This window comes from Rhinoraja longicauda, chromosome 29, assembly GCF_053455715.1.
Source record: "Rhinoraja longicauda isolate Sanriku21f chromosome 29, sRhiLon1.1, whole genome shotgun sequence".
Taxonomy (NCBI): domain Eukaryota; kingdom Metazoa; phylum Chordata; class Chondrichthyes; order Rajiformes; family Arhynchobatidae; genus Rhinoraja; species Rhinoraja longicauda.
In genome coordinates this window covers 26018962-26045487 of record NC_135981.1, presented here as the reverse complement: position 1 = coordinate 26045487, position 26526 = coordinate 26018962, and the positions used below count along the sequence as shown (strand labels likewise).

At 42.5% G+C, this 26526-nt stretch overlaps 2 protein-coding genes across 3 annotated transcripts in view; both read right to left on the bottom strand.

The window, feature by feature from the left end:
• Positions 1-21428, bottom strand: part of eftud2 (elongation factor Tu GTP binding domain containing 2) — a 103872-nt gene extending 82444 nt beyond the window's left edge. Inside the window, exon 1 of the mRNA XM_078424931.1 lies at positions 21301-21428. The gene's annotated coding sequence lies outside the window, so the exon portion shown is untranslated. The remainder of the gene's footprint in view (positions 1-21300) is intronic.
• A 1205-nt stretch (positions 21429-22633) lies between these two features.
• LOC144607821 (phosphoethanolamine/phosphocholine phosphatase-like) overlaps positions 22634-26526 on the bottom strand; it is a 36402-nt gene continuing 32509 nt past the window's right edge. For both annotated transcript variants that reach the window (XM_078424937.1, XM_078424936.1), the window contains exon 2: positions 22634-23405. In XM_078424937.1, the coding sequence (XP_078281063.1) occupies positions 22634-23365 (732 nt within the window). In that variant the 5' untranslated portion in view covers positions 23366-23405. The remainder of the gene's footprint in view (positions 23406-26526) is intronic.

Genomic DNA, 26526 nt, shown 5'->3' with positions numbered 1-26526 from the left:
TTGTCATGTATCTTACCCCTGACACATTTTTTATTTTAAAAAGCATGTCATGTGGGTTTTAACATGCATATTATAATGGAGCTTTTTATAACACGTTTTATCATGTGCTTTCACTGACAAACAATGATCCCACAAGACTACAAAGATGCATATCTCAATTCAACCTACACACTGGTAACTACCAGATGCCAGATGAAATATTATTAAGACATACCTCTTTTTGATAACTTTATTATTCAGAAATATTAGATCAAGATTTGATCAGGCATGTTCTATTAAATAGCTTAGTAGGCCTGTAAGGGGTTTCTGCGCCGAGCTTTCGCCCGACTTAAGATCCCTGTGCCTTGCTCTGATCCCTTGACCAGGCCGCGCACACTGGTTCCCCGTGAGTGGTTCGACCCACTCACCCCTTACGGTTCTAGACACTGGACTTAGATGCAGGAGCGTTTATAGTGCAGAAAAATTCAACCAGACCAGATTTGAAGACCAGGGTTTAAATGGAAAAGGCTTTTATTGAGCGCTTGGGACTATTGTCCATGAATACTTATACAGTTCTATAAGACATATCTATAAGACACATACCGAATTACATGAATACTTTTGACTATGAATCATAAAATGCACAGTTCTACAAGACATATACACGAATACCTTTTACTCTGAATTCTAAAACGCACAGTTCTACAAGACATATACATGACTGTAAGATGGGGAACGTACGACACATCGCAAAATTGACCAACACATATTCCTTTACACACCCACGTTTATTCAAAACACCCTCCCCTCTACACTAAACTGTCCAGGATATGCAGGATCGGGGTACATGCTCACCATGGGGCTATTACTGGGGTTACTGGCTGTTCGTGCTGCTTCTCCGCTGCTTTCCGTGAGGGTCGTGCTTGTCCCCTGAGTTTCTTCCTTCCGTTTCTTGCGTTCCTTGCAGGTTTTCTTGCAGTATTTCTTCTCGAGTTGCGTGCCGGTTCCTCTCTCTTGCACTTCGCTACTTCTTGCCTGTCTTTTCTTCCTCCTGCATCCGTTTGACTTCTTTCTTGCATGAGTTTTAAAACCCAAAAGTCGTGGCCAGTTATACTATTCTGACCCGTCCTATCTCCCGCCAGATCTTGGGATCTCTTTGTTTGAAAGATATGTATGAGTTTTCTCTCTGATCTGCGCTTATGTCCGGGGGTACCGGGGATGGCCAGATGGTGTTAATTGGAATTTCGTTGCGAGGTGATGGGTTTAACTGGTTTCCCATCACCTACCAGGTAGTGTTCTATGGGCTATTGTGCCCCCTTAACGAGATTAACTGTGTAGGTCGGCTTGGGGCATTGTGAGTATGCTGATGTCAGCGCCCCAGTGTCTGGACTTCGACCTGGTTTCGCAGGTTTCTGCATGGCCAATACCCATCCATTGTTCTGGCTGTGGCTTTGCAGAAACCTAGAGACTGGGCTGTAAGGTTTTTACTTTTGTGGCTGGTCACGAGGTCCTGCAGCCATCTTAGGACCCACAGATTGTGACATCCCTTGGTAAACTGACCGCAGCCTTTCTCCGCTATCAGCCCCAGTCTCCCGTTTAAAATGTCCAAACTGCAGCTCTTTGGTTTGGTGTTGCTTTCAGAATGAGGGAAAACTTCTCAAATCTTACAGTCCCTCCTGTTGATTTGCATAACCCCAGTTTATCGAATCAATTAAATAATGTGGTTGAGCAATGTTTTCCCGATTATCCACATCCAGACCCCTGAGGTTTTAACTAAACTAGTGTTCCATTGCGAACGTACAGTCCCCATCTTTTAGGCTGACCTTCACTGCCCGTGTCCCGGGCAAAACTATATTACAAGTATATACATTTTCATGTCAGACATATACACCTACACCTTGTCCCAGGCCGATGCCTCCGCCATCCTCCTATTGGTGTCAGCTTTAATGTAGGACATGAAAACACAACTGCAAAACGATACATTTTTTTACATTCCTTCAACACAATCATTCTTTATATAATTTTGAAAAAGGACAATGCAAAACACAGTTTACTCGGTGCGGAGGGGGCCCGTCCTTCTAGCAGCTTGCGGCTGGGTCCTGCTCGCCCACCCTCACGTAACGGTCTCTCCATTCCCCTTGATATACTCTGTTATTGAGGTGCTGCCCTCTTTTACATTTTACACATAATAAATATAATACTATCCCTGCTTGTATCACAACTAATGCGTGTGACGCTATCCTAACCCAAGACGGGACCTCGATATTGGTGAACAGGTCCCACCATGGTGGAATCACAATGTCTAATATTTCGGACCCTATCTCTACTGTCTTTTGCTCCAGGGTGTAAAAGTGCCTTTGTGACACGGCGACTGCCGGTAACAGGGTTGTGAGATGTTCGGGGAGAGGGGGAATGGCGTACCCGAAATGCGCTACAAATCGCTGCAGGTCGGTGAAGTTTTCCTGTATAGTTAGGTGAACCGTGGAGGGTTCAGGAATGGGAACAATTCGCTGCTGTGCCACTTGAACCTCTGCCCTGGGTTTAAAACAGAAGCTGCTGTCTCTTACCGGACACGAACTGTGCTGTCCGTGTCGATAGTACTGCGCTGCAGTGGTAACACAATAGGTACCACCCCCTATGTATGCCACCTGTGGGGGCACATGGCTCTGTGCCATTGCCTCCATGGTACAATTCATAGGCTTCGCGCCAGCAGTCCTGCACCGGCACTGCTGTTCCGAAAAGGCATTCAAGTGCTGAGGACACAATATGATATGTGCTCCCCGGCTCCGACACCCCGAGAGGTCAGTACCCGTCATCGACTGCTCCCAGTGGATGACGTGCGATGGGACCGCTGCGTAGCGAATATGGGCTCCCCCCTGAATGACTCCAATGTTCTCCACCCTGTACACTGGTGCGGGCCTTGTCGTCTTGCCCAACACTGGCATCCGCACCACTATTCCCATGACTGTGTGGTTTGACTGGCCACAATCTACGGGAACAGGGTGTGCCTCCGACGCTAACCTGAGCTGGCACGGGGTGAGCGCGTTCTGAAAGGGTAGCAGCGCCTGTAGGTGTTTGTTACTGATCCAGGATGGGACCAATCCTTCTTTTAGGTCCTCGAGGTTGCTGCGGCCCTCGCCCAGCAACCATGCCCCGTACAGTACGCACACCTCATTTTGCGCTGCCTGATCGGACGCGTTCCGATCTTCCCTAATCAGTGCGTTCACCGTGCCGGCATGCCTTTCCAGCTCAGCGATTATCTCGCGCAGGTGTAGTGTCATTGCCTGGTCCTCATGCAGCTCGGACCCGACGACCTTGTTCTCATCCGTGAGGATGCCTTTTAACTGCGACTTTAACCTGTTAATCTGGGTCTGCAGCTCCATGGTATCTAGAGCGTTGACCACAGATGTCCCGGTGTTAAAGCCCGTAAATACATCATTCACTACACCCCTCCTATGCCTCCCCGTCTGACCCCAGTCCTCCGGCTCTTGGCTATACAAGCTCTCCTTGTCCACACTGGCAAGGTCGAACTATTGTCCATGAATACTTATACAGTTCTATAAGACATATCTATAAGACACATACCGAATTACATGAATACTTTTGACTATGAATCATAAAACGCACAGTTCTACAAGACATATACACAAATACCTTTTACTCTGAATTCTAAAACGCACAGTTCTACAAGACATATACACAACTGTAAGATGGGGAACGTACGACACATCGCAAAATTGACCAACACATATTCCTTTACACACCCACGTTTATTCAAACCACCCTCCCCTCTACACTAAACTATGTCCAGGATATGCAGGATCGGGGTACATGCTCACCATGGGGCTATTACTGGGGTTACTGGCTGTTCGTGCTGCTTCTCCTCTGCTCCGTGAGGGTCGTGCTTGTCCCCTGAGTTTCTTCCTTCCGTTTCTTGCGTTCCTTGCAGGTTTTCTTGCAGTATTTCTTCTCGAGTTGCGTACCGGTTCCTCTCTCTTGCACTTCGCTTCTTCTTGCCTGTCTTTTCTTCCTCCTGCATCCGTTTGACTTCTTTCTTGCATGAGTTTTAAAACCCAAAAGTCGTGGCCAGTTATACTATTCTGACCCGTCCTATCTCCCGCCAGATCTTGGGATCTCTTTGTTTGAAAGATATGTATGAGTTTTCTCTCTGATCTGCGCTTATGTCCGGGGGTACCGGGGATGGCCAGACGGTGTTAATTGGTATTTCGTTGCGAGGTGATGGGTTTAACTGGTTTCCCATCACCTACCAGGTAGTTTTCTATGGGCTATTGTGCCCCCTTAACGAGATTAACTGTGTAGGTTCGCTTGGGGCATTGTGAGTATGCTGATGTCAGCGCCCCAGTGTCTGGACTTCGACCTGGTTTTGCAGGTTTCTGCATGGCCAATACCCATCCATTGTTCTGGCCGTGGCTTTGCAGAAACCTAGAGACTGGGCTGTAAGGTTTTTACTTTTGTGGCTGGTCACGAGGTCCTGCAGCCATCTTAGGACCCACAGATTATGACATCCCTTGGTAAACTGACCGCAGCCTTTCTCCGCTATCAGCCCCAGTCTCCCGTTTAAAATGTCCAAACTGCAGCTCTTTGGTTTGGTGTTGCTTTCAGAATGAGGGAAAACTTCTCAAATCTTACAGGCCCAATGGGGACCAATTGCCCTATTTCTGCTCTGGTTTCTTATGTTCTAAGATGAATCTTTGATCCCTTGAAATATGCAGTAATAAAAATATACATTCATAATTCCTGTTTAGCCCATCCCATCAGCCTTCCACTGCAAGGAGCCTATGTTACAAAGTAGATAGACTAGGTGAGAACCTATTTAGTTCTAGACTGGGTGACCAAGCAACTTTGTCAGATAGTCACGAGTACAGTTAAGAATTATATTTTATTAATTTTTATTGTTTCCCATATTTCTCAATTAAACAGCACAAGGGGTTCTCTACGAAGCAGCCAGCACAAATTGTCTTGACTGTTTCATCTTATCAGGAAGACCAAGCTTGAGGACTTAAAGATAGTCACCAATAAATCTTATAGGAATCCAGGAGAATGTTATTTTACTCCAAAGGGTTGGAACAGTATGGAATTCACCACTACAAAGGATAGCTGAAATTAATAGCATACGAGCATCCAGATCCAGGGACAGTTTCTTCCCAGCTGTTATCAGGCAACTGAATCATCCTACCACAACTAGAGAGCAGTCCTGAACTGCACAAAATACTGGAGTAACTCCGCAGGTCAGGCAATCCCTGGACATGGATAGGAAATAATTCGGGTTAGGACCCTTCTTTAGACTGATTGCAAGGGTGGGGAAAAAGAAAAAGGATGACATGTTGCTCAATGAAGAGAGGACGTAAATCAGCAAAGGTGTTTCAGTACAAAAAAAAATTAACATGAAATAGTTATGAGAGGTGAATTAGGATAAGATATTCAGAGGAAGTGAACGCGACATGGAGACAACACCTTCTCCGCGATAACTGAACACCAGAGCTATGCCAGGATGCGTTCTCATTCTCAATCCACTACTGTTCTCCCTTAACACCCACGATTGTGTGGCAAAATGCAAATGTGATTACAAGTTTGCAGATGACACCACTGTGCTAGGCTGGATCACAAACAATGGCGGGATGGAGTACAGAAAGGAGATGGAGAACTTAGTTACATAGTATCAAGAGAACAACTTCTCCATCAACGTCAGCAAGACAAATGCACTTGTTATCGACTTCAGGAAGTGTAGTGGTGACGTACCAGAATCAGCATCAATGGTGACAAAGTCCAAATGGTTGAGACCTTCAAGTTCCTTGGAGTAAATATTACCAATGATCTGTCATGGACCAACCATATTGAAGCGACAGCTAAGAAGGCACACCAATGCCTCTACTTTCTCAGGAGACTGAGGAATCTTGGCACGTCTCTAACGACTTTTACAAACTTCTACAGATGCAGCATAGAAAGCATACCGCTGGGTTGCATCACAGCTTGGTTTGGGAAAAGCTCTGCCCAAGACAGTGAGCCAAAAATTGCAGTGAGTTGTGGATGCAGCCCAGTCCCCACCATTGACTCCATCTACATCACATAGTAGCCAACATAATCAAAGACCTTCCCACCAGTCGGGCAGAAGGTACGGAAGTTGAAAGTGTGCACCGCCAGACTCACGCACCGCCAGACTCACGCACCGCCAGACTCACGCACCGCCAGACTCACGCACCGCCAGACTCACGCACCGCCAGACTCACGCACCGCCAGACTCACGCACCGCCAGACTCACGCACCGCCAGACTCACGCACCGCCAGACTCACGCACCGCCAGACTCACGCACCGCCAGACTCACGCACCGCCAGACTCACGCACCGCCAGACTCACGCACCGCCAGACTCACGCACCGCCAGACTCACGCACCGCCAGACTCACGCACCGCCAGACTCACGCACCGCCAGACTCACGCACCGCCAGACTCACGCACCGCCAGACTCACGCACCGCCAGACTCACGCACCGCCAGACTCACGCACCGCCAGACTCACGCACCGCCAGACTCACGCACCGCCAGACTCACGCACCGCCAGACTCACGCACCGCCAGACTCACGCACCGCCGGACTCACGCACCGCCGGACTCACGCACCGCCGGACTCACGCACCGCCGGACTCACGCACCTCCGGACTCACGCACCGCCAGACTCACGCACCGCCAGACTCACGCACCGCCAGACTCACGCACCACCAGACTCAGGAACAGCTGCTTCCCCTCGTTTATCAGGCTTGTGAATGGTCCTTCCATAAGCTAGGTTACAGCTGATTCACCTCATTGTGGACATTGGGCTTTGTCCATGGAACGTTTGCGCTATAATGCTGAGAACTATATTCTGCACTCTGCATCTTCCCCTTTGCACTACCTATTGTCCTTGAGTTGAATTGACTGTGTTATGACCAGTGTTATCTAATTTGATTGGATAGCATGCAAAACAAAGCTTTTAACGGTACCTCGGTACACGTGATATTAATAAATCTAAACCTCATTTGGTGATACTAATTGCACTCTCTGTGATATTGTAGGTGAGACAGCAGCTGGAGGGTGTAACCAGCATGGAAAACTTTAGTGAGGAGGAAGTAATCAACCACATTTCCATCAGGTTGTGATGTCATGCAGTAAGCTCATGGATTGCGAGGCTTTTAGGGCCTGGCCCACGTCGGCTTTGTTTAAGGTGACTGCCGGCGACTGTCAAAGTTAAGCAGATCGCCGAAAAACCTTCAATTTTTTTTAACCCTACGACAATGTCTACGACAAGCTACGACAATGCCCACGACAACCTACCACCTAGGCGACGGCAAGCTACCAACAACCAGCGACCCAGTCGTCGTGACCTAGAACGTCCACCTACGACAGCTACTACGACAAGCTACGACAACTGAAGTCAACCTACCTCTACCCTCGACAAGCTACGACCCTGTCAGGACTGCCAGGAAGCAACATATGATGGCGTTGCTCTTACATCAAATGCAAGCCCTGCTGCTTGCAGCGGCCCTCATGCTTAAAATTCTGCAAGACACAAGGACAAGAAGAATGGGGAAGAAGAAGCCCAAGAAGAGGTGTGTGTGGTTGAAGCCCTTGTCCCTGAAGCCCCAATGCAGTGCAACGTCAGAATAAGTGAAAAGAGTTCGCTTTTCAATGCAGTGCAATGCTTGTGTTTGTGTTATTGGTCAAAATAAATGAAATCAAAATATTTCAAAGAGATGCCATGAGAAACTACTATGAAATACAATAACTTCGAACATCAATCTTTGGTCAAAATGTCCTTGAGTTGAATTGACTGTGATATGTCCAATATTTTCTTTATTCAAACAAAATTCTTATAAAAGGTGGATAAGCACCGGCCACAACCAAAGTCACCTGGCGACAACCTGGCGACAACCTAAGACAGCGCCCACGACAGGGGACGACAAGCTACGATCATTGGCGTCAAGCCAGCTGTCGCCGAAAATTTTCGAGCAGGGAGAAAATTCCGCGGTGACCAGAAAAAAAGCTACAATTTTGGTGACTACTCACGACCTTACCCGCGACACCCCGCGACACACCGCGACACCCCGCGACACACCGGACCGTGCGGCAACAGCATAGTCGCCTGTAGTCGCCTTAAAAATCGCCAAAGTGGGACAGGCCCTTTTCCTTCTCAAACAAATAAACATTCTAAAGAGAAATATGGATCGGGGGAGTGGTAACTGATCAACAGATGGGGTGAGTTAGACAAGAGGAGATTGTTGAGATTAGCTTCCAGGGGATTGAGAGCTACTGGATTTCAACTCAGCACATAATGCAAATAAATATAACACATTCTCACTTCAGAATGGTAGTTCTGGCAAACTTGGAGGTAGTGGTAATACCATCTACATGATAACATTATGCTGCTGCGTCGTTTGAGGTCACAGGTTCGAAAGGTAGCGTGAAACCTTAGGCGAATTGCACTGGCATCTAATAGATGCTGCATACAACAGCACTGCGTCAGTGATGGCCGGAATGATGGCTCAAGATGATGGTTTAGGGAGTGAATCAATTGGCTGCATTTTCTCAGTGTCATGATTCTTAACTGTTGTAAGAACCTCATCCATTGAGGCAAACTGAGAATATTCAATCAATTGCTCGTGCGCCTTGTAGATGGTGAAAACACTTTAGGGAGGCAGAAAGTTCATTACAGTGGGAGCTGCACTCATAGTCATATCTATTGAGATTAAGTTAAGCTTCGTGTCAATTGGAACTCCAGGTTGGTAGTGGAGCAAAGAATAATGTGAAGTGATTCAACTCCCTCTATTTGTAGAAGATCACTGCCTGATGTTTTATAGCTCTAATTGGACCTATAAACGTTGTATGTGAAATATAAAAGCAGTTTCTTTTTCTTTGCATGGATTCCTCTTACAATAGACAATAGACAATAGGTGCAGGAGTAGGCCATTCGGCCCTTCGAGCCAGCACCGCCATTCAATGTGATCATGGCTGATCATTCTCAATCAGTACCCCGTTCCTGCCTTCTCCCCATTCCCCCTGACTCCGCTATCCTTAAGAGCTCTATCTAGCTCTCTCTTGAATGCATTCAGAGAATTGGCCTCCACTGCCTTCTGAGGCAGAGAATTCCACAGATTCACAACTCTCTGACTGAAAAAGTTTTTCCTCATCTCCCTTCTAAATGGCCTACCCCTTATTCTTAAACTGTGGCCCCTGGTTCTGGACTCCTCCAACATTGGGAACATGTTTCCTGCCTCTAACGTGTCCAACCCCTTAATAATCTTATGCGTTTCGATAAGATCCCCTCTCATCCTTCTAAATCCTACCACAGAGCACAACAAACAAAGAATGGATGCTGTCTAGATCTGTGTGCACTGACCGACTAAGTTCACAGTGGAATTATACAAATATAATCATCACTTCTGATCTGATAATCAGGTCATGATGAAACTGCTGAAGAATCACTGGATATGATATTAATGCAGAGCTTTAAACCGAGAATTGGATTATAGGGTTATTTAGTTCCATCTATGCTGTTTAATCAAGACTTAACTATGAGTCCTGAGGAACTCCTTTTGTGCTACCAGAAGCGAAACAAAATTTGGCCGCAAACCAACAACGTTTATATTAGGCATATATAATCAGTCATCAGTTTTAATCCTGAAACTGAGAGACATCAGTTTTGCTGATATTCTTTGGTGTCCTATTCAGTCAACTGATGCCAAAGTCAGTTATTCTACCTCCTTTGTGTTTTGATGAAAGATTTAATGAGGTCTCGAGGTGTAGTCCTGGCAGAATGCAAAGTGAGCATCACCAAGCATGTTATTGGTGTGTAATTTCCTCTTGACAACACGTTGCGGAGCAATGACTGGTCTATGAGGCAGTAAATGGCAGAGATGGACTTGTCATGCTTTTTGCTGCCAGAGTATATCTGGCCTATTTTCCATTTTGTCGAATAGATGCCAGTGCGGTTGTGGTTCATGCTCTGCTATTTATAGTGGGATAGCATGCATTTCTCCTTACCACTTAGCACCTCAAAGAATGGATGCTGTCTAAATCTGTGTACACTGACTGATCGATGAGGTGTGGAGGTCAAGTTATTGGATATTTTTAAAGTGCAGATTGACAGACTCTTGATTAGTAAATTTGTCAAAGGTAATGGGGAGAAGGGTGGAGATTGGGGTTCAGAGGGAAAGATAGATCAGCCATGATTGAATCGTATACTCGATGGGCTGAATGGCCCAATTCTATGTCTCATGAACTTATGAAATAACTCATTTTGTACATCCAGTGCACACATTTCTTGACGTTACATGGAGTGATATGGCTGAAAACAAATTTCTCTGGTGATGTGGATCTCGAGAGTCCAGGTTGATCTATATACGATAGTGGCCATAGGTGGTTGGAGAAGGTCAATTTTACACTCGTGCTGTGCTCCACCATTGTTGGCAAAGTTATGAGGATTCCTCTTTCTACATATTGTTTCATTGTCCACTACCATCACAGGGTGTGATAAAACAATAGAATTTTCATCTGAGAATTGGGTGAGAGGATTATTTAGTTCCATCTATGCTGTCTAGATCTTGCTGTAGGCAGATGCTGATTAACTGATGAGATGGCAATGGAATGTTATACATTGTATTACCATGCTAGTTATACGTGTTTTGCAAGCATGTAGATCTGTGATGTATTTCCATCAGTTTGGTTCTTCAATTTTACACAGATCTACTTCTCCTGGTTGTCACCGAGGCAGGGTCGATCTTGCTTGAACTAGTTCAAGGATGGTGTGTTGCCTCCCTGGTGCCAGGATCCAGGATGCCACGGACCGAATGCAGAGCATCCTCGAGGGTGAAGGTGAGTGGTAGTGCATGTCGGCACAAACGATGTCGGGAAGAAGAGGAAAGAGATTCTGCAGCATGACTTTAGAGAGCTCGGAAGAAGGCTGAAAAGCAGGCCCTCCAGGGTGGTTATCTCCGGTTTGCTTCCAGTTCCTCGTGCTGGTGAGGGCAGGAACGGGGAGATACAGGACGTGAATGTGTGGCTGAGGAGCTGGTGCAGGGGGCAGGGATTTAGATTCTTAGACCACTGGGATCTGTTTTGGGGTAAGGGGGAATTATACAAAAGGGATGGGTTGCAACTCAACAGGCGGGGGACCAGCATTGTGGCAGGCAGGTTTGCCACTGCTACACGGGTGGGTTTAAACTAAATAGTGGGGGGGGGGTTCAAATGGGAGAGGCAAGGATGGAGTTAAAGGGAAAGAGTGTAGAGGAATAATGAAGAAACACCCCAGAATTAACGGGACAGAAAGCTCATGAAGCAATAGGAGAGAATGGCCAAGTGTAATAGGTATCGATGTGGAAGCTGGGATGAGCAAAGGATTAACAGTACTATGTATGAATGCGCGAAGTATAAGAAGTAAAGTAGATGAGCTTGAGGCTCAGTTAGAGATTGGTAGATATGACATTGTGGGGATTACAGAGACGTGGCTGCAGAAGGATCAGGACTGGGAACTGAATATTCAGGGTTATACATTCTATAGAAAGGACAGGCAGGTGGGCAGAGGAGGTGGGGTAGCTCTGTTGATGAGGATGGAATTCAGTCCCTTGCGAGGGGTGACATTGGGACTGATGATGTAGAGTCACTGTGGATAGAGTTGAGGAATTGTAAAGGGCAGTGGACACTAATGGGAGTTATCTACAGACCCCCAAACAGTCACCTGGATATAGGGTGTAAGTTGCAGCGGATCGCGGGGCTTGGGTCGGCCCGCTGCGGACCTTTCACCGTCTGGCGCGGCCTGGAACGTGGCAAGTACAACAGCCTGACCACGGGAGAAGACGGCAGGGGAAGAGAAAAGACATTCTGGCCTTCCATCACAGTGAGGAGGTGACTGGAGGAGACTCACTGTGATGGATGTTTTTTTTTTTGTGTTTTGTGTTGGTTGGGGTTGTGTAATTTGCTTATTTTATTGCTCTTATTGTTGGACTGTGGGTGATGAAATCTCGTCCAAAAAACGTGTTTTTTGTATGACAAATAAAGATATCTTGTATCTTGAATCTTGAGTTAAAATTGGCATGTAACAAAGGTAATGCCACTGTGGTGATGGGGGATTTCAATATGCAGGTCGACTGGGAAAATCAGGTTGGTTCTGGACCCTAAGAAAGGGAGTTTGTAGAGTGCCTCCGAAATGGATTCTTAGAGCAGCTTATACTGGAGCCTAAGAAAATAATTGCAGATGCTGGTACAAATCGAAGGTATTTATTCACAAAGTGCTGGAGTAACTCAGCAGGTCGGGCAGCATCTCGGGAGAGAAGGAATGGGTGACGTTTCGGGTCGAGACCCTTCTTCAGATTATACTGGAGCCTACCAGAGAGAAGGCAATTCTGGATTTAGTGTTGTCCAATGAACCAGATTTAATAAGAGAACTCAAGGTAAAGGAACCGCTTGCAGGTAGTGACCATAATATGATTAGTTTTAATCTGCAATTTGAGAGGGAGAAGGTTAAACCAGGAATGTCAGTGTTGCAGTTGAACAAAGGGGACTGTGAAGGCATGAGAGAGGAGCTGGCCAAGGTCGACTGGAAAGGGATCCTAGCAGTAATGACGGTGGAACAGCAATGGCAGGAATTTCTGGGCATAATCCAGAAGATGCAGAGGATGTGTAGGAAAATAACTGCAGTGCGGGTTCAAACTGATCATTTCATTCCAAAGAGGAAGAAAGATTCTAAGGGGAGTTAGAGGCAACTGTGGCTGACAAGGGAAGTTAGTGATGGAATAAAAGTAAAAGAAAAGATGTACAAGAATAGCAGGAAGCCAGAGGAGTGGGCAACTTTCAAAGGACGACAGAAGATAGCAAAAAGGGCAATACTGGCTGAAAAGATGAGGTACGAAGCGAAGCTGGCCAAGAATATAAAGAAGGACAGTAAAAGCTTCTTTAGGTATGTTAAGAGAAAAAGATTAGTAAAGACAAATGTGGGTCCCTTGAAGGCAGAAACGGGTGAAATTATTATGGGTAACAAGGAAATGGCGGAAGAGTTGAACAGGCACTTCTGATCTGTCTTCACTAAGACACAATCTCCCAGATATACTAGTGGACAGAAGATCAAGGGAGACAGAGGAACTGAAAGAAATTTGCATTAGGCGAGAAATATAATTACGTAGAGTGATGGGACTGAAGGCTGATAAATCCCCAGGGCCCGATGGTCTGCATCCCAGGGCACTCAATGAGATGGCTCAAGAAATTGTGGATGCATTGGTGATCATTTTCCAATGTTCAATAGATTCAGGATTGGAGGGTAGCTAATGTTATCCCACTTTTCAAGAAAGGAGCGAGAGAGAAAACGGGGAATTATAGACCAGTTAGCCTGACATCGGTGGTGGGGAAGATGCTGGAGTCAATTATTAAAGAGGTAATAACGGTGCATTTAGATAACGGTAAAAGGAATGATCAGCCATGATCACATTGAATGGCGGTGCTGACTCGAAGGGCCGAATGGCCTCCTCCTGCACCTATTGTCTATTGTCCATATATATATATAGTATAAGAAAATAACTGCAGATGCTGGTACAAATCAAAGGTATTTAATCACAAAATGCTGGAGTAACTCAGCAGGTCAGGCAGCATCTCGGGAGAGAAGGAATGGGTGACGTTTCAATAGACAATAGGTGCAGGAGTAGGCCATTCAGCCCTTCGAGCCAGCACCGCCATTCAATGCGATCATGACTGATCACTCTCAATCAGTACCCCGTTCCTGCCTTCTCCCCATACCCCCTCACTCCGCTATCCTTAAGAGCTCTATCCAGCTCTCTCTTGAAAGCATCCAACGAACTGGCCTCCACTGCCTTCTGAGGCAGAGAATTCCACACCTTCACCACTCTCTGACTGAAAAAGATCTTCCTCATCTCCGTTCTAAATGGCCTACCCCTTATTCTTAAACTGTGGCCCCTTGTTCTGGACTCCCCCAACATTGGGAACATGTTTCCTGCCTCTAATGTGTCCAATCCCCTAATTATCTTATATGTTTCAATAAGATCCCCCCTCATCCTTCTAAATTCCAGTGTACGACAGTCCCGCCATTCCGGGAATTAACCTAGTGAACCTACGCTGTACGCCCTCCATAGCAAGAATATCCTTCCTCAAATTTGGAGACCAAAACTGCACACAGTACTCCAGGTGCGGTCTCACCAGGGCCCGGTACAACTGTAGAAGGACCTCTTTGCTCCTATACTCAACTCCTCTTGTTACGAAGGCCAACATTCCATTGGCTTTCTTCACTGCCTGCTGTACCTGCATGCTTCCTTTCATTGACTGATGCACTAGGACACCCAGATCTCGTTGAACTCCCCCTCCTCCTAACTTGACACCATTCAGATAATAATCTGCCTTTCTATTCTTACTTCCAAAGTGAATAACCTCACACTTATCTACATTAAACTGCATCTGCCATGTATCCGCCCACTCACACAACCTGTCCAAGTCACCTTGCAGCCTTATTGCATCTTCCTCACAATTCACACTACCCCCCAGCTTAGTATCATCTGCAAATTTGCTAATGGTACTTTTAATCCCTTCGTCGAAGTCATTAATGTATATCGTAAATAGCTGGGGTCCCAGCACCGAACCTTGCGGTACCCCACTGGTCACTGCCTGCCATTCCGAAAGGGACCCATTTATCCCCACTCTTTGCTTTCTGTCTGTCAACCAATTTTCTATCCATGTCAGTACCCTACCCCCAATACCATGTGCCCTAATTTTGCCCACTAATCTCTTATGTGGGACCTTGTCGAAGGCTTTCTGAAAGTCGAGGTACACCACATCCACCGACTCTCCCCTGTCAATTTTCCTAGTTACATCCTCAAAAAATTCCAGTAGATTTGTCAAGCATGATTTCCCCTTCGTAAATCCATGCTGACTCGGAATGATCCTGTTACTGCTATCCAAATGCTCAGCAATTTCGTCTTTTATAATTGACTCCAGCATCTTCCCCACCACTGATGTCAGACTAACTGGTCTATAATTACCCGTTTTCTCTCTCCCTCCTTTCTTAAAAAGTGGGATAACATTTGCTATCCTCCAATCCACAGGAACTGATCCTGAATCTATAGAACATTGAAAAATGATCTCCAATGCTTCCACTATTTCTAGAGCCACCTCCTTAAGTACCCTGGGATGCAGACCATCAGGCCCTGGGGATTTATCAGCCTTCAGTCCCATCAGTCTACCCAAAACCATTTCCTGCCTAATGTGGATTTCCTTCAGTTCCTCCATCACCCTAGGTTCTCCGGCCCCTAGAACATTTGGGAGATTGTGTGTATCTTCCTCAGTGAAGACAGATTCAAAGTAACGGTTTAACTCGTCTGCCATTTCTTTGTTCCCCATAATAAATTCCCTTGCTTCTGTCTTCAAGGGACCCACATTTGCTTTGACTATTTTTTTCCTCTTCACGTACCTAAAAAAACTTTTGCTATCCTCCTTTATATTATTGGCTAGTTTACCCTCGTACCTCATCTTTTCTCCCCGTATTGCCTTTTTAGTTAACGGGTCGAGACCCTTCTTCAGACTGATTGTCTATTGTCCAAGTCAGCATGGATTTATGAAGGGGAAATCCTGCTTGACTAATCTTCTGGAATGTTTTGAGGATGTGACAAGTATAATGGATAAAGGAGAGCCAGTGGATGTAGTGTATCTAGACTTTCACAAAGCCTTTGATAACGCACCACATGGGAGGTTGGTGAGCAAATTAGTGCACATGGTATTGGGGGTGGGGTATTGACATGGGTAGAGAATTGGATGGCAGACAGGAAGCAAAGAGTAGGAATAAACGGGTCCTTTTCAGAATGGCAGGCAGTGGCGAGTGGAGTGCCGCAAGGCTCGGTGTTGGGGCTGCACCTTGTTTACCGTATATATTAATGATTTTGGATGATGAAATTAGAAGTAACACTAGCAAGTTTGCGGATGACACAAATCTGGGTGGCAGTATGAACTGTGAAGAGGATGTTAGGAGGTTGCAGGGAGACCTGGACAGGTTGATTGGAAAGACTACGCTTGAATTCACTAGAGTTTAGTAGGATGAGAGGGGGTCTTATAGAGACATCTTAAATTATAAAAGGACTAGACAAGCTAGATGCAGGAAAAATGTTCCAAATGTTGGGGCAGTCCAGAACCAGGAGACACAGTCAGAGAGTTGTGAATTTGTGGAATTTCCTGCCACAGAAGGCAGTGGAGGCCAATTCACATAATGAATTTAAAAGAGAATTAGAGAGAGTTCTATGGGCTAGTGGAATCGGGATATGGGGAGAAGGCAGGCACAGGTTACTGATTGTAGATGATCAGCAATGATTACAATGAATGGTGGTGCTGGCTCAAAGGGCCGAATGGCCTCCTCCTGCACCTATTTTCTATGTTTCTAGTGAAAGAATTAGAGATATGATGGGTTTTCATTTTATAGATTTGTGGTGGAATACAATTCTGCCGCTGGACAAGTATACATGGGGGAGAAGGAATAAAGGATTCCATTGACAACTTTAGAAATGGAGAGACAGCAGAACATCCTGTTCCTGCACTGTACATTCCACATTGCAGGAAACAAAGTGCTGGAGTAACTCAGCAGGTCAGGCAGCATCTCGGGTGAAGGTCGAGAACCTTCTTTGTTTCTACATTCCACATTGTCCTATGTATGCACAGGACAGGTTTGGATAGGAAAGGTTTGGAGGGATATGGGCAAACGGGACTAGCTTAGATTGGGCATCTTGGTCTGCATGGTCGAGTTGGGGTGAAGGGCTTGTTTCCATGCTACATGATGCTGTGACAGTGCAACACAACATAGCACAGCACTCATTGAGACAGGACTTCACTTCCACAAGATGTGTGGTTATCAGTCCTACAAAGCCTTTCCCAAAAAGATATTTCAAGTGGCCGATTTACCTCTGCACATTCTGTGACCGCACAGAAGTTGAATGTCACCCAAAATATATAAAACATAGTATTTGTTTCTAAAATTATTGGTACTTCGAGTAAAGCACCCTGAGGGAAAATCGAGAAGCTATCTGCAGGTATAAGAAGACATTAGCTTCTGGAGAAGGGAAAAATGGCAAAAGAACTGGGAGAAGGATTCTTTCTCAGCTGAGGAAACGAGGAGATGTTTGTGGAGAGGGATTCAAACGTACTTTGTAATTTATTTTTTAAAAGTAACTCAAAATGTTAAGATCTCCTTGATCCAAATTGCTAATAAAGTATACAATGAAAGATTGGGGTTATTTATTGGAATGAAACTGCTCTTGGAACTCTGATCTTTAAAAAAAAATAGGTCACGCATGATGTCTCTACTTTGTAATTCTGTGCCTGATTGAGGTAAATAATAAAGAATCTATTCATAAGATTTTCAGAATGAAACTGGCTTAATGATTCCATGAAACTGGCTTAATGATTGAATTAAAATGAAATGTGTAAAGTTAAAGCATATCTTAGATCTCATGTTCAGCTTTTTTTGCTGAAGGATCTCTTGTTTTATGTTACTACTGTTATTAATGGGAGTGCTGACAGGCCATCTAATGTAAGAGGAAGAGATGAAAGGAGAATCTGAAAGGAAATGAAGTTGGAAAAAATAAAAGTAGCAAAAATGTTCACAATAATTTAAAAAAACAGACCTCATTTACATTTCAGTAGTTTTATTGGCAAGTAAAACACTAATCCTGATCAGTATCATTCCAGATAATTTCTGAGACAATTAAAGAACAAGTTCCATTTTGACAAAACATAAATCAGTGTTAAAATGTTGCTAACATTTGAAATAGTTCTTCAATCTGTTTATGAATTGCTAATAAATTCATATTAGCATCTCATTCTTATAGACACTTTTGCACTATGCTTTTTTACTATAATAATGTCTGCTACATTAAAACAAGCAAATATCTGCAGAAGATTTCAAATAACCAGCACACAAAAAGCTACACTTACTGTAAATATAATGGCAGAAATAATATATTGCTCCAAATGTAGAAAGATTTAATTCCAGCCTTGTTCAATACGTTATTACATTTTCTAGTTAAAGTGCCTTTGCAACATCCCTGTGCTTCATTTAAAAAATTTATAACATCTTATATCAATCCCTTAAGAACTAAAAAAAAATCTGTATAGTGTCATCGCACTCAGAATGCACAATATCAGAAATGTGTCTTCTTTTTTGTCCTTTTTTTCATTACAAAAGTTGTCTCATCTTCTCCTGGAAGGCACCTTCCTTGAATATAGTTCCATGGGGATTAGGTGGCTTCTTGCCCAAGTGGTCACTTTCAGATATAATCGTTGCCAACGACTACTATCAATTCTGATTTTGTTCTCATTTGAGTCAAGTTAAAGAATAGTTAGACCAATAGTCAGACAAATGCATTTCACTCAGAGGCCACTTGATATCTGAATATTTATCTCATGGCTGTTGGTATAATGTCTTATGCAAAGGTACATGAAGATAAAATTACTACAAAATAGATTAAAATCAATAGTTTTTCTTCAATAAGAGAATAGCTAAAAGGCTGCATATTATTTCAATACGATTTCAAATTGGAACATTTTATATTTTTACAATCAGCTTAGACATAAGTCACATCCACCATACATTGTATCAGAGCTTGACTTTAATAAATTGACAGCTTCCAAACCAAATTAGATCATCCGACAATCGAATCATCTAACAACTCAGATCAAAACTTGAATCTTTACCAATTTGTCTCTTCAGCTAACGTGTCAATTGAGCTTTCATTATAATATGGAGACAAACTAAACAATAAACGTACACGGTAAAAGAGAATTTATATCTAATTTTGTGAACTAGAACATGTCAAGAAATGTTAAATATCAGATATTATATACTTTACATCTTTAGTTTTACATAGTTCAAACCACATTCTCAAAATAAAAAGTGAGACGAATTCAAGTTGCAGTTGACTTTTGCTATTATTGTTCAGGTTATCTACATTTACACTATAACTGTGTATTAGCACACACATGGTAGAAATCCAAGCAATTACTTTAATGTTCTCAATGAAATCAATAGACTTAAAAAGTAATGGTAGCCGGATCTTCCAACTTTGCAGGAAACCAAATTCAGTTTTGAATCTGAACCATCAAAGCAGACAACTGACTTTTGGCTCCACAATGTCACTTTTTTTTGTAAAAATTGAAACATGCTACACTATTATATACTAGGAATATTTGCTAAAATGGCACTAATAAAAGACATGAAAATGTTAAGGTAGATTGCATTCTAGTTTTTATACTCATCTCTGTTAGTGTTAAAACTAGCACAGCTGCCAGAATCAAAATTTAAAATATGTGATATGACAAGAAATGTTTACGATGGCTAAAGTTTTCATTGGTGCGAGACTGACATAGAACCCCTCAGAGTCTAGATATCACTAAATCAACTGCATGTATATCGATATCTGGGGCAACTTAAACAGTTCCGGAATCCTCTAATGCATGGGGCACAATTCAGCATATCTATGTTTTGGTTGCATTTTCCTGTACAAAAATGTGCTCGGCATATAACATTCACACTTGCAGTGCTGCCATCTTCAAAGTTTCAGGTGAATCACAAGGAATGCTGCAGGATGCAGCAAATATCATCCAGCTAATCTGAAAGAAATGGTGTCCAATTTCCTCACCTCGGCTCACAAATTATCATATTGGGAAGAAAATTCAGGGTAACTGGAATTTGAGGCAGGAATTTGGAAAGCAAGAATTGCAATAATTGTAATCTTGGGTATAAAGAGAATAGATCAATAGGAATTGGCTAAAAGTAATTTCTGTAGTTCAATTCTATACTCTGTAGCCACTTATATGTCAAAATATATTCATCTAATTTTGGGCAGTTTAGATAAATGCCAACATTTGCAACATCAACAATTGCCTCTTGTCCATTTATTTCCCTGTTCAATCAATTTTGTCTGAAACTTCATCTGCTTGAATCCTTCTCTATGTAAACAAACACAAATTTACATGGAGGTTTAACATTTACAGAAAATCCATGCTTTTTATGAACAAACAAATTCAATGTTAGCTTGCATGTTGTTTTCAGAATGTACATTATCAATTAGTACAGCATCCATTTCCTCAAAAAAAATGCGTGACAATATTAAGCACTTTATTGTGCTTAAGCACCTGCTCCGTTGGGGCGGCCATTGAAGAAACTCTGAAAGTTTGAGACGATTAGAGCGGAAAGTAAAGAATGTAGTACGAGCAAAAGAAAAATCCTGTGTTCCATTATTGGAGAAAAGTTAAACTTTTCCTTTTGCAGTTTTCTCCTTTTAGATTCAGATTCTACATTTTCATACAAGAATAGAACAATATTTTTTTATTATTAACAAGTAAATTTGAGGTATAATTTCTTGTTCTTGAGGAAAAGAATAAGAAAACATTGGGCCAAGCATAAAATCAATTGCCAGTGAATTATTTCCTGAATCAGATTACCGCCCAGGACAAATATCAATACTGTCGGAACTGAGTAACATGGATTTCCAGATTAACAACACAATGACAATACAATGAATTTCACTTGGTCAGGTGTTGGGTTCATCTGCTGAAAAATTGACAAACATTTTAATCTAATTTTATTCTAGCTGCACCAAAGCTTTTTAACAATGCAGTATATATCTTCAGTCTGATTATCTAAAACTCAATAAATGACCCAACACGATTTAGTTAAGTTAAATTCGTTACCATCAATGGTTTTGTATTACATTCTACAACAACAGCTAAAGACACCAATTACTTTAATTCCTGAACTTTGTCCAACAGTTTCATTTTGTAAATTGTTTGAGATCTTTCAGTAATGTAAGGGATATCTTCACACTTCAAGTCAAATCAGTGTTACATGTACTGACATCTGAGCGGCAGTACAGTACAAATCATGTCCTGTGATTAATTTAGTAATTTTGCAGTGTGATTTTTTGTGTCATATTTCTGAATGAAACATAAAGGTCTTGGCCTATCCACAGGTTAATTTCTTCGACATCATCAGAAATGTCTAATTGAATTCTAAGTAAATGTAGGATCCCAATGGTTAGAAGGTTTATCAGGTAGCACAATGTTTTTATTGCTATGCAGTGGTTTTATTCCAGGTAGGTTTAACCCTGCAAGCATTTAGTGTAAATCGGTAGATTTTACTGGGCCCCATGCATTTATGGACGTGCAGCAGTGATGTCACCTGGCATGCAGTGGATGACTGATGTTGCCCCAACCATATTCTGACAAATACAGATTTAGGAAATGGACTGGGCCACAATCCCAGCAGCAATGCTTGACCAGAGGGTACATCCCTACCTGAGCTGCAGTTACACAGGCTTCGAGTAGTCCCAATGACTCCATCTTAAAGGCAGGTCATCATTCTTTGTGGGGGCCCAACTCTCAAGTACACGTCCCCAAAAGTTCGATATTCCTTAAGATGTCGGGTCAAAGGGTGCCTGTTTCCAGCATCCATCCACAACTTTGGGCAAGACTGCTTCAAAGTGGCCCTATTACTTGAAGCAACATTTCCCATTAGGCAGAGAAACAAGAAAGACCAAGAAATCACAATTCTAATGTACACACTGCACTGTATGCAATACACATTGGATAATCACTTCCCCAGTGAGCTCACATGAAACTGACCCAGGGTGGCCAAACCAATTTAATGCTAGTTTTAAAATATAGAAAAAATTCTCAACCTATTTATTTTTCATGAATATTAACATAAGCGCAATGGTAATTTGATGTCATTACAAATCTCAAACATTTTTGGTATTTTGTGGAATTTTCTTTTTAGTGCATTGTTATTTTAATTGCAGGCATGTCCAATCCATTATCTGTTTAGATCAACACTTAATGAAATTAAACCAGATCTTAATCAGTCTAGCGCTCTGCTTAAACAAAGGCCAATGATAAAGTTATTGAACAGTATTCCATTGGTACACACATTGGTTGATATATCTCACTGATAATTCTAAGTATTAGGAAAACCGTCCTTCTTTAATTGAGACACAAGAAACCTCAGATGCTGGAATCTTGCTTCCTTTCCCAGAGTCGTAATTAGAGTCAAAGCACTACAAAATTTAAATAATTTCTTGTTTTCTGTTTTGTCCTGCAGAAGTTTAAAGATTACATTCGGAAACATTCCATGGAAACTTGTAATGGAAAGTTCATAGAATTTATGTGGGCTGGCTAAATGTTTGAAGCATTCTGATATGTGGCTGATGGCTGCATAAAGATTATAGCTTGGTTAGTACACTATCACAGGAACATTAATACATTCCATACAGAACTTTTAAATTACTGATTAAGCTGGCTTGAGAATTGACATATCCACAATATAAATATTTCTACCACTGTGTGTTGGTACAACCTTTCTCCCCAACTAAAATAGTAGATCATTTATAACTACTTTTCTCTGTGTTCTGGGGAAAGGTGCATTTGAAAAGTCACAATCAGTGTTTAATTGTTGATATAGGGAAATAAGTGTTAGATCCTGAACTAGTATAATAATTAAATATTTCAGTAAGCTTTAGAATCATGCAATTTTACTAACAATTTTACTCTACTGTTTCCTGAAAAAGCTTTTAAATTGCTACTGGAAAATAATAACGCTTTCTGAATCTCTTTTAGGGATCTTGGAGCAACATTATCTCCCTGCGCAATCCTCAAGGAAAAGCAATATATCTTCTCCAGACTCCCAGGGAACCACTTGGGCTTGAATTGCAGATGGTTCAGTCATTTTGAACTCGGAGATCAACCTATCCAATGGATAGTTCTTCCTTGGGAAGATGACATCAGTTGGCGTCAAATCTACAGAAGGGCAGAAGTCATTGGTGCCGTCTCCAACGTAGAAGATTTTATCAAATTCAACTTCCTCTTCAGCACGCTGTACAAGGTGATCATGCAGGATCTGTCTCTTGCACATGTTAATGGGACACTGCTCACACACATGGGAATGGTAAGGGCTGATTGTGAAGGTATTTTTGTTATCAAAGCACGAAGGATTTGTGTATATTTTCTGGAAAGCGGTGGATAGGCCATTTGCTTGAAGAATGCTATTGATAAAGAAGGTGTTGGCATCTGAGATAATGACGCATTCAAATAAATCTGAGGACTTCCTAAGGAACTGAAATAGGGTTAACATCTCTTTTGTAAGTGGGGTTTCTGATAGAACCTTTCTCATGGTTTCTTCTTTGACCCCCGTCTCTCCTAGATACTGGTATACCTTGACCATATATTCACTCCAACATTCTTCATCCTGGGGCTGCAGTAATTCTTCTGGAAGACTTTGGTCTGGGTTACATTTGAGGATGACACAGTCACTGTTGTGTTGAATGATGGTTTCATCAAAATCAAATACAATCAGAAACTTATTCATTATTATCAAGCAGAGCTACCAGGGCACAAGTAAAATGCTTCTGGAAAACAAAACAAAACAAAAAATATGTATATGTTAAGAGGATATTGAAATGTTATTTATCACAAGCTGCCCCAGTGGTGCTGGGTTAAAGTTTCCACTTTTTAGTCCGTAAATTACAACTTTGAGGCTTTGCAATGAAAGAAACCAAGAACTTAGCATTGTTCACCTATGTAGGATGTCCCAATGTTATTTTGCAGAGAACCGTATACTTTTGGTGCAGTCTATTCTTTTTTATACATAAGCAAACTTTAAAGCCAGTTTGTACAGTGTCCAGGCAATCTGTTTTAGTGTTGTTGGCGGATGGATAAATATTGTCCTGAACACCAGGGAAACATCCATGATCTTCAAATTGTGCCAAGGGCTCTTTTGTGTCCACCTGATCAAGGCGACAAGACTGTACTCCAATGCCTCATCCAAAAGGCCGGTGATTCCAGAGATTTCAAAGATATATCTGATGGCTTTTGACAATTTTCAACTGGAACGGCAATTGGGCCTCTCTCCAGACAAGCCAACAACCAGTCGAATTATAACTGTCCATAGCAAAGAGATGAGCAGAAGGTATTAGAAAACAAGAAAAAACATTTTGTGACTTATATCCTATCATATTCTCAAATCCATCTCAGGTTAAAAACAGCTTTACCACAAAATCGATTTTCATTGGATTTTTGCTACAGCTTGTCAGAGCATTGTTAATATGTATTATCTGCAAATCAATCTATTAGTGGAACCAACTCAATACAAAGTGAACATTCACTTCTTGCAGTAGCCCTAAGGCTGATAATCCAGAAGGTTTTACTTAACCAAAGCTTAACATCCTGCTTTTATGAGGATAATTTGTTGTAACCTTTTGTTTTAACCTTTTCCCATCTTTTGTTGCATCTAAATAATACCAGAATAAGTTGCAAAATGCTCCTTGTCACTTAGTTTTCAGAGCTCCCTGCTCATTTCCAACAGAATTGAGTATCCAATTGGAAGAAATCTAACAGTTGAAATTCATCCTTGATTGCGAGCAAATTGGAATTCAAGTTCAGAAGTGCAATTTCAATGCGTTCCCACTACTACTTTGTATGTTTAACACATTATGAATTTAGTATGTATTAGTGCAAGTGTAACTATCTGAACTAAGTGTAGAACATGGCAGGGCCTTCACACTTTGTTATACCAGACATGATATTTCAGTCAAAAATGGCTGCTTACAATTAAGGTTGTTCTACTTTTAGCTCTTGTAGCAAGATACACCACATTGGCATTAAGTTTGGAAATGTTGCTGCTTGTGAGAATAGGAGCGTGTGTGGTGGGGATTGCAGAAATGGCCATGGAGGAAACATTGTGGAGCTTGGGAGTACAAGTGGACTTTGCCATTCACACTGTACTTGCGTTGAGTACAAGTACTCTTCAAGGTCTCACAGAACAGAGCAACACATCAACATTAATAGGAGAGCAGGGCAGTGGTTTGGAGATATGTGAGACATTGTTGAATCTATTAGCACTGCAAGCAAGCTTTTGAATTATAATACGGAGGACAAAGTGCAGAGTTTAAAGGGACATTCCAATCCATCAACAGCTTCTGAGAGAATTCGAGCAAAACATGTTAAAATATTGTATCTGATGTTTGAGGTAATGTTCAGGATTGTTACTTGCAGGGCAAAGAAGAGTGAGAATGCAAGTCATGTTTGTTCAGGATGTGATTCTAAGGTAATGGGAGAATGGGTTTGGCAGGAATCCAGAGTTTATCTGAATGCTTAGTGCTCGAGTCACTCGGGAGACATCTGGCCTCCAAATTCATGTACGAGACAGCCCGGGATTACAGTCTTAAGAGCAAAAAAAAATTCCAAAAAGGTTCAAATCCTTCAATAAATCATCAGCTAGCAGAAAATAATCCCCATATGCTTCAAAAGCAGGGAGGTTAGGGTGTGTAACAGGTCCACTAAGGCATTGTATGCTTGATACAGTCAGTGGACGAAGAGTCAGAAAAAGGAACACTAAATGATATTGATTGTATTTCTGAAGAGAACGATAATGATGAACACATGCAAGATCATTGAGGGAGTGACTACAAATATGCATTTCAATCATTGTACAATGGTAGAATAAGGTTGTATGGAACTCAACAGTTACCTTCATGGTTGAGATGGGTTGCAAGGTTGTCTGATGGGGACAATTTGTCCATTTGACTTGCTTAGCTATTGGCTATACCCATGCCTCCATGATCATGGGAGTGAAATGAATCTAGTTGCTCAGATTGAGGGACTGTGTTTTTGAAAGGATCATGATCTTGGATAGCGAGGAGATCCCGGAGTCACTCGCACTCTAGGCCCGTGTGATCAGTCCAGTAGTTTAGGGAGGTGCTCAGGAGCCTCCAGCTTCTTGAATCTTGTGGATCATAATTTCAGCTTAAATGGCCTACGTACAGGGAATGGTGTGGGCTGCAAATAAACTACACGAGGAAGGAATGTTTGAGACTTTGGGAATTTGGAGAACTCTCAAGGAATGGGAAGTGTGTTTTAGTAACTGAAGGAGTTTCAGTTTCAAAATTTAGTTTATTGTCACATGTACCGAGATACAGTGAAAAGGCATTTGTTGCGTGCTAACCAGTCAGCGGAAAGACTATGCATGATTACAATCTCGCCATTTACAGTGTAAAGATTCTTGATAAGGGAATAAAGTTTAGTGCAAGCGAAAGCCAGATATGGTCAACAACTCAAAGTCTATGGAAGAGAGAAAGATTCACTCTGTGACAAACACAAGCGAATTAAAATGAGTCATCAGTTGAAGTTGGAAGGTTTCACAGAGCCAGGAAGTTTAGTTTTTTGGGGAAACACTAGAACAGTCACCAGCTGAACAGGTGCTGGATACCTGAGGTGGTGATGTTTTGGGAGAAACAGAGTAGAAAAAGGAACTGCTCAAGACGGAGTTTCAAGCCACATTTTAAAGTTCTTGGTCGCAAGTTGGCCTAGAATCTTGCGTTTATCGAATTTGAGAATGAAATGAATGCAACATCGGCACTGAAATGGAGCCAATGTAAACACGTGCAGGGTTGATCCAGAGTTGACCACATTGTGGGCTGGTTATTCAAAATTAGTAAGAAGGAACTGCAGATGCTGGTTTAAACCAAAGAT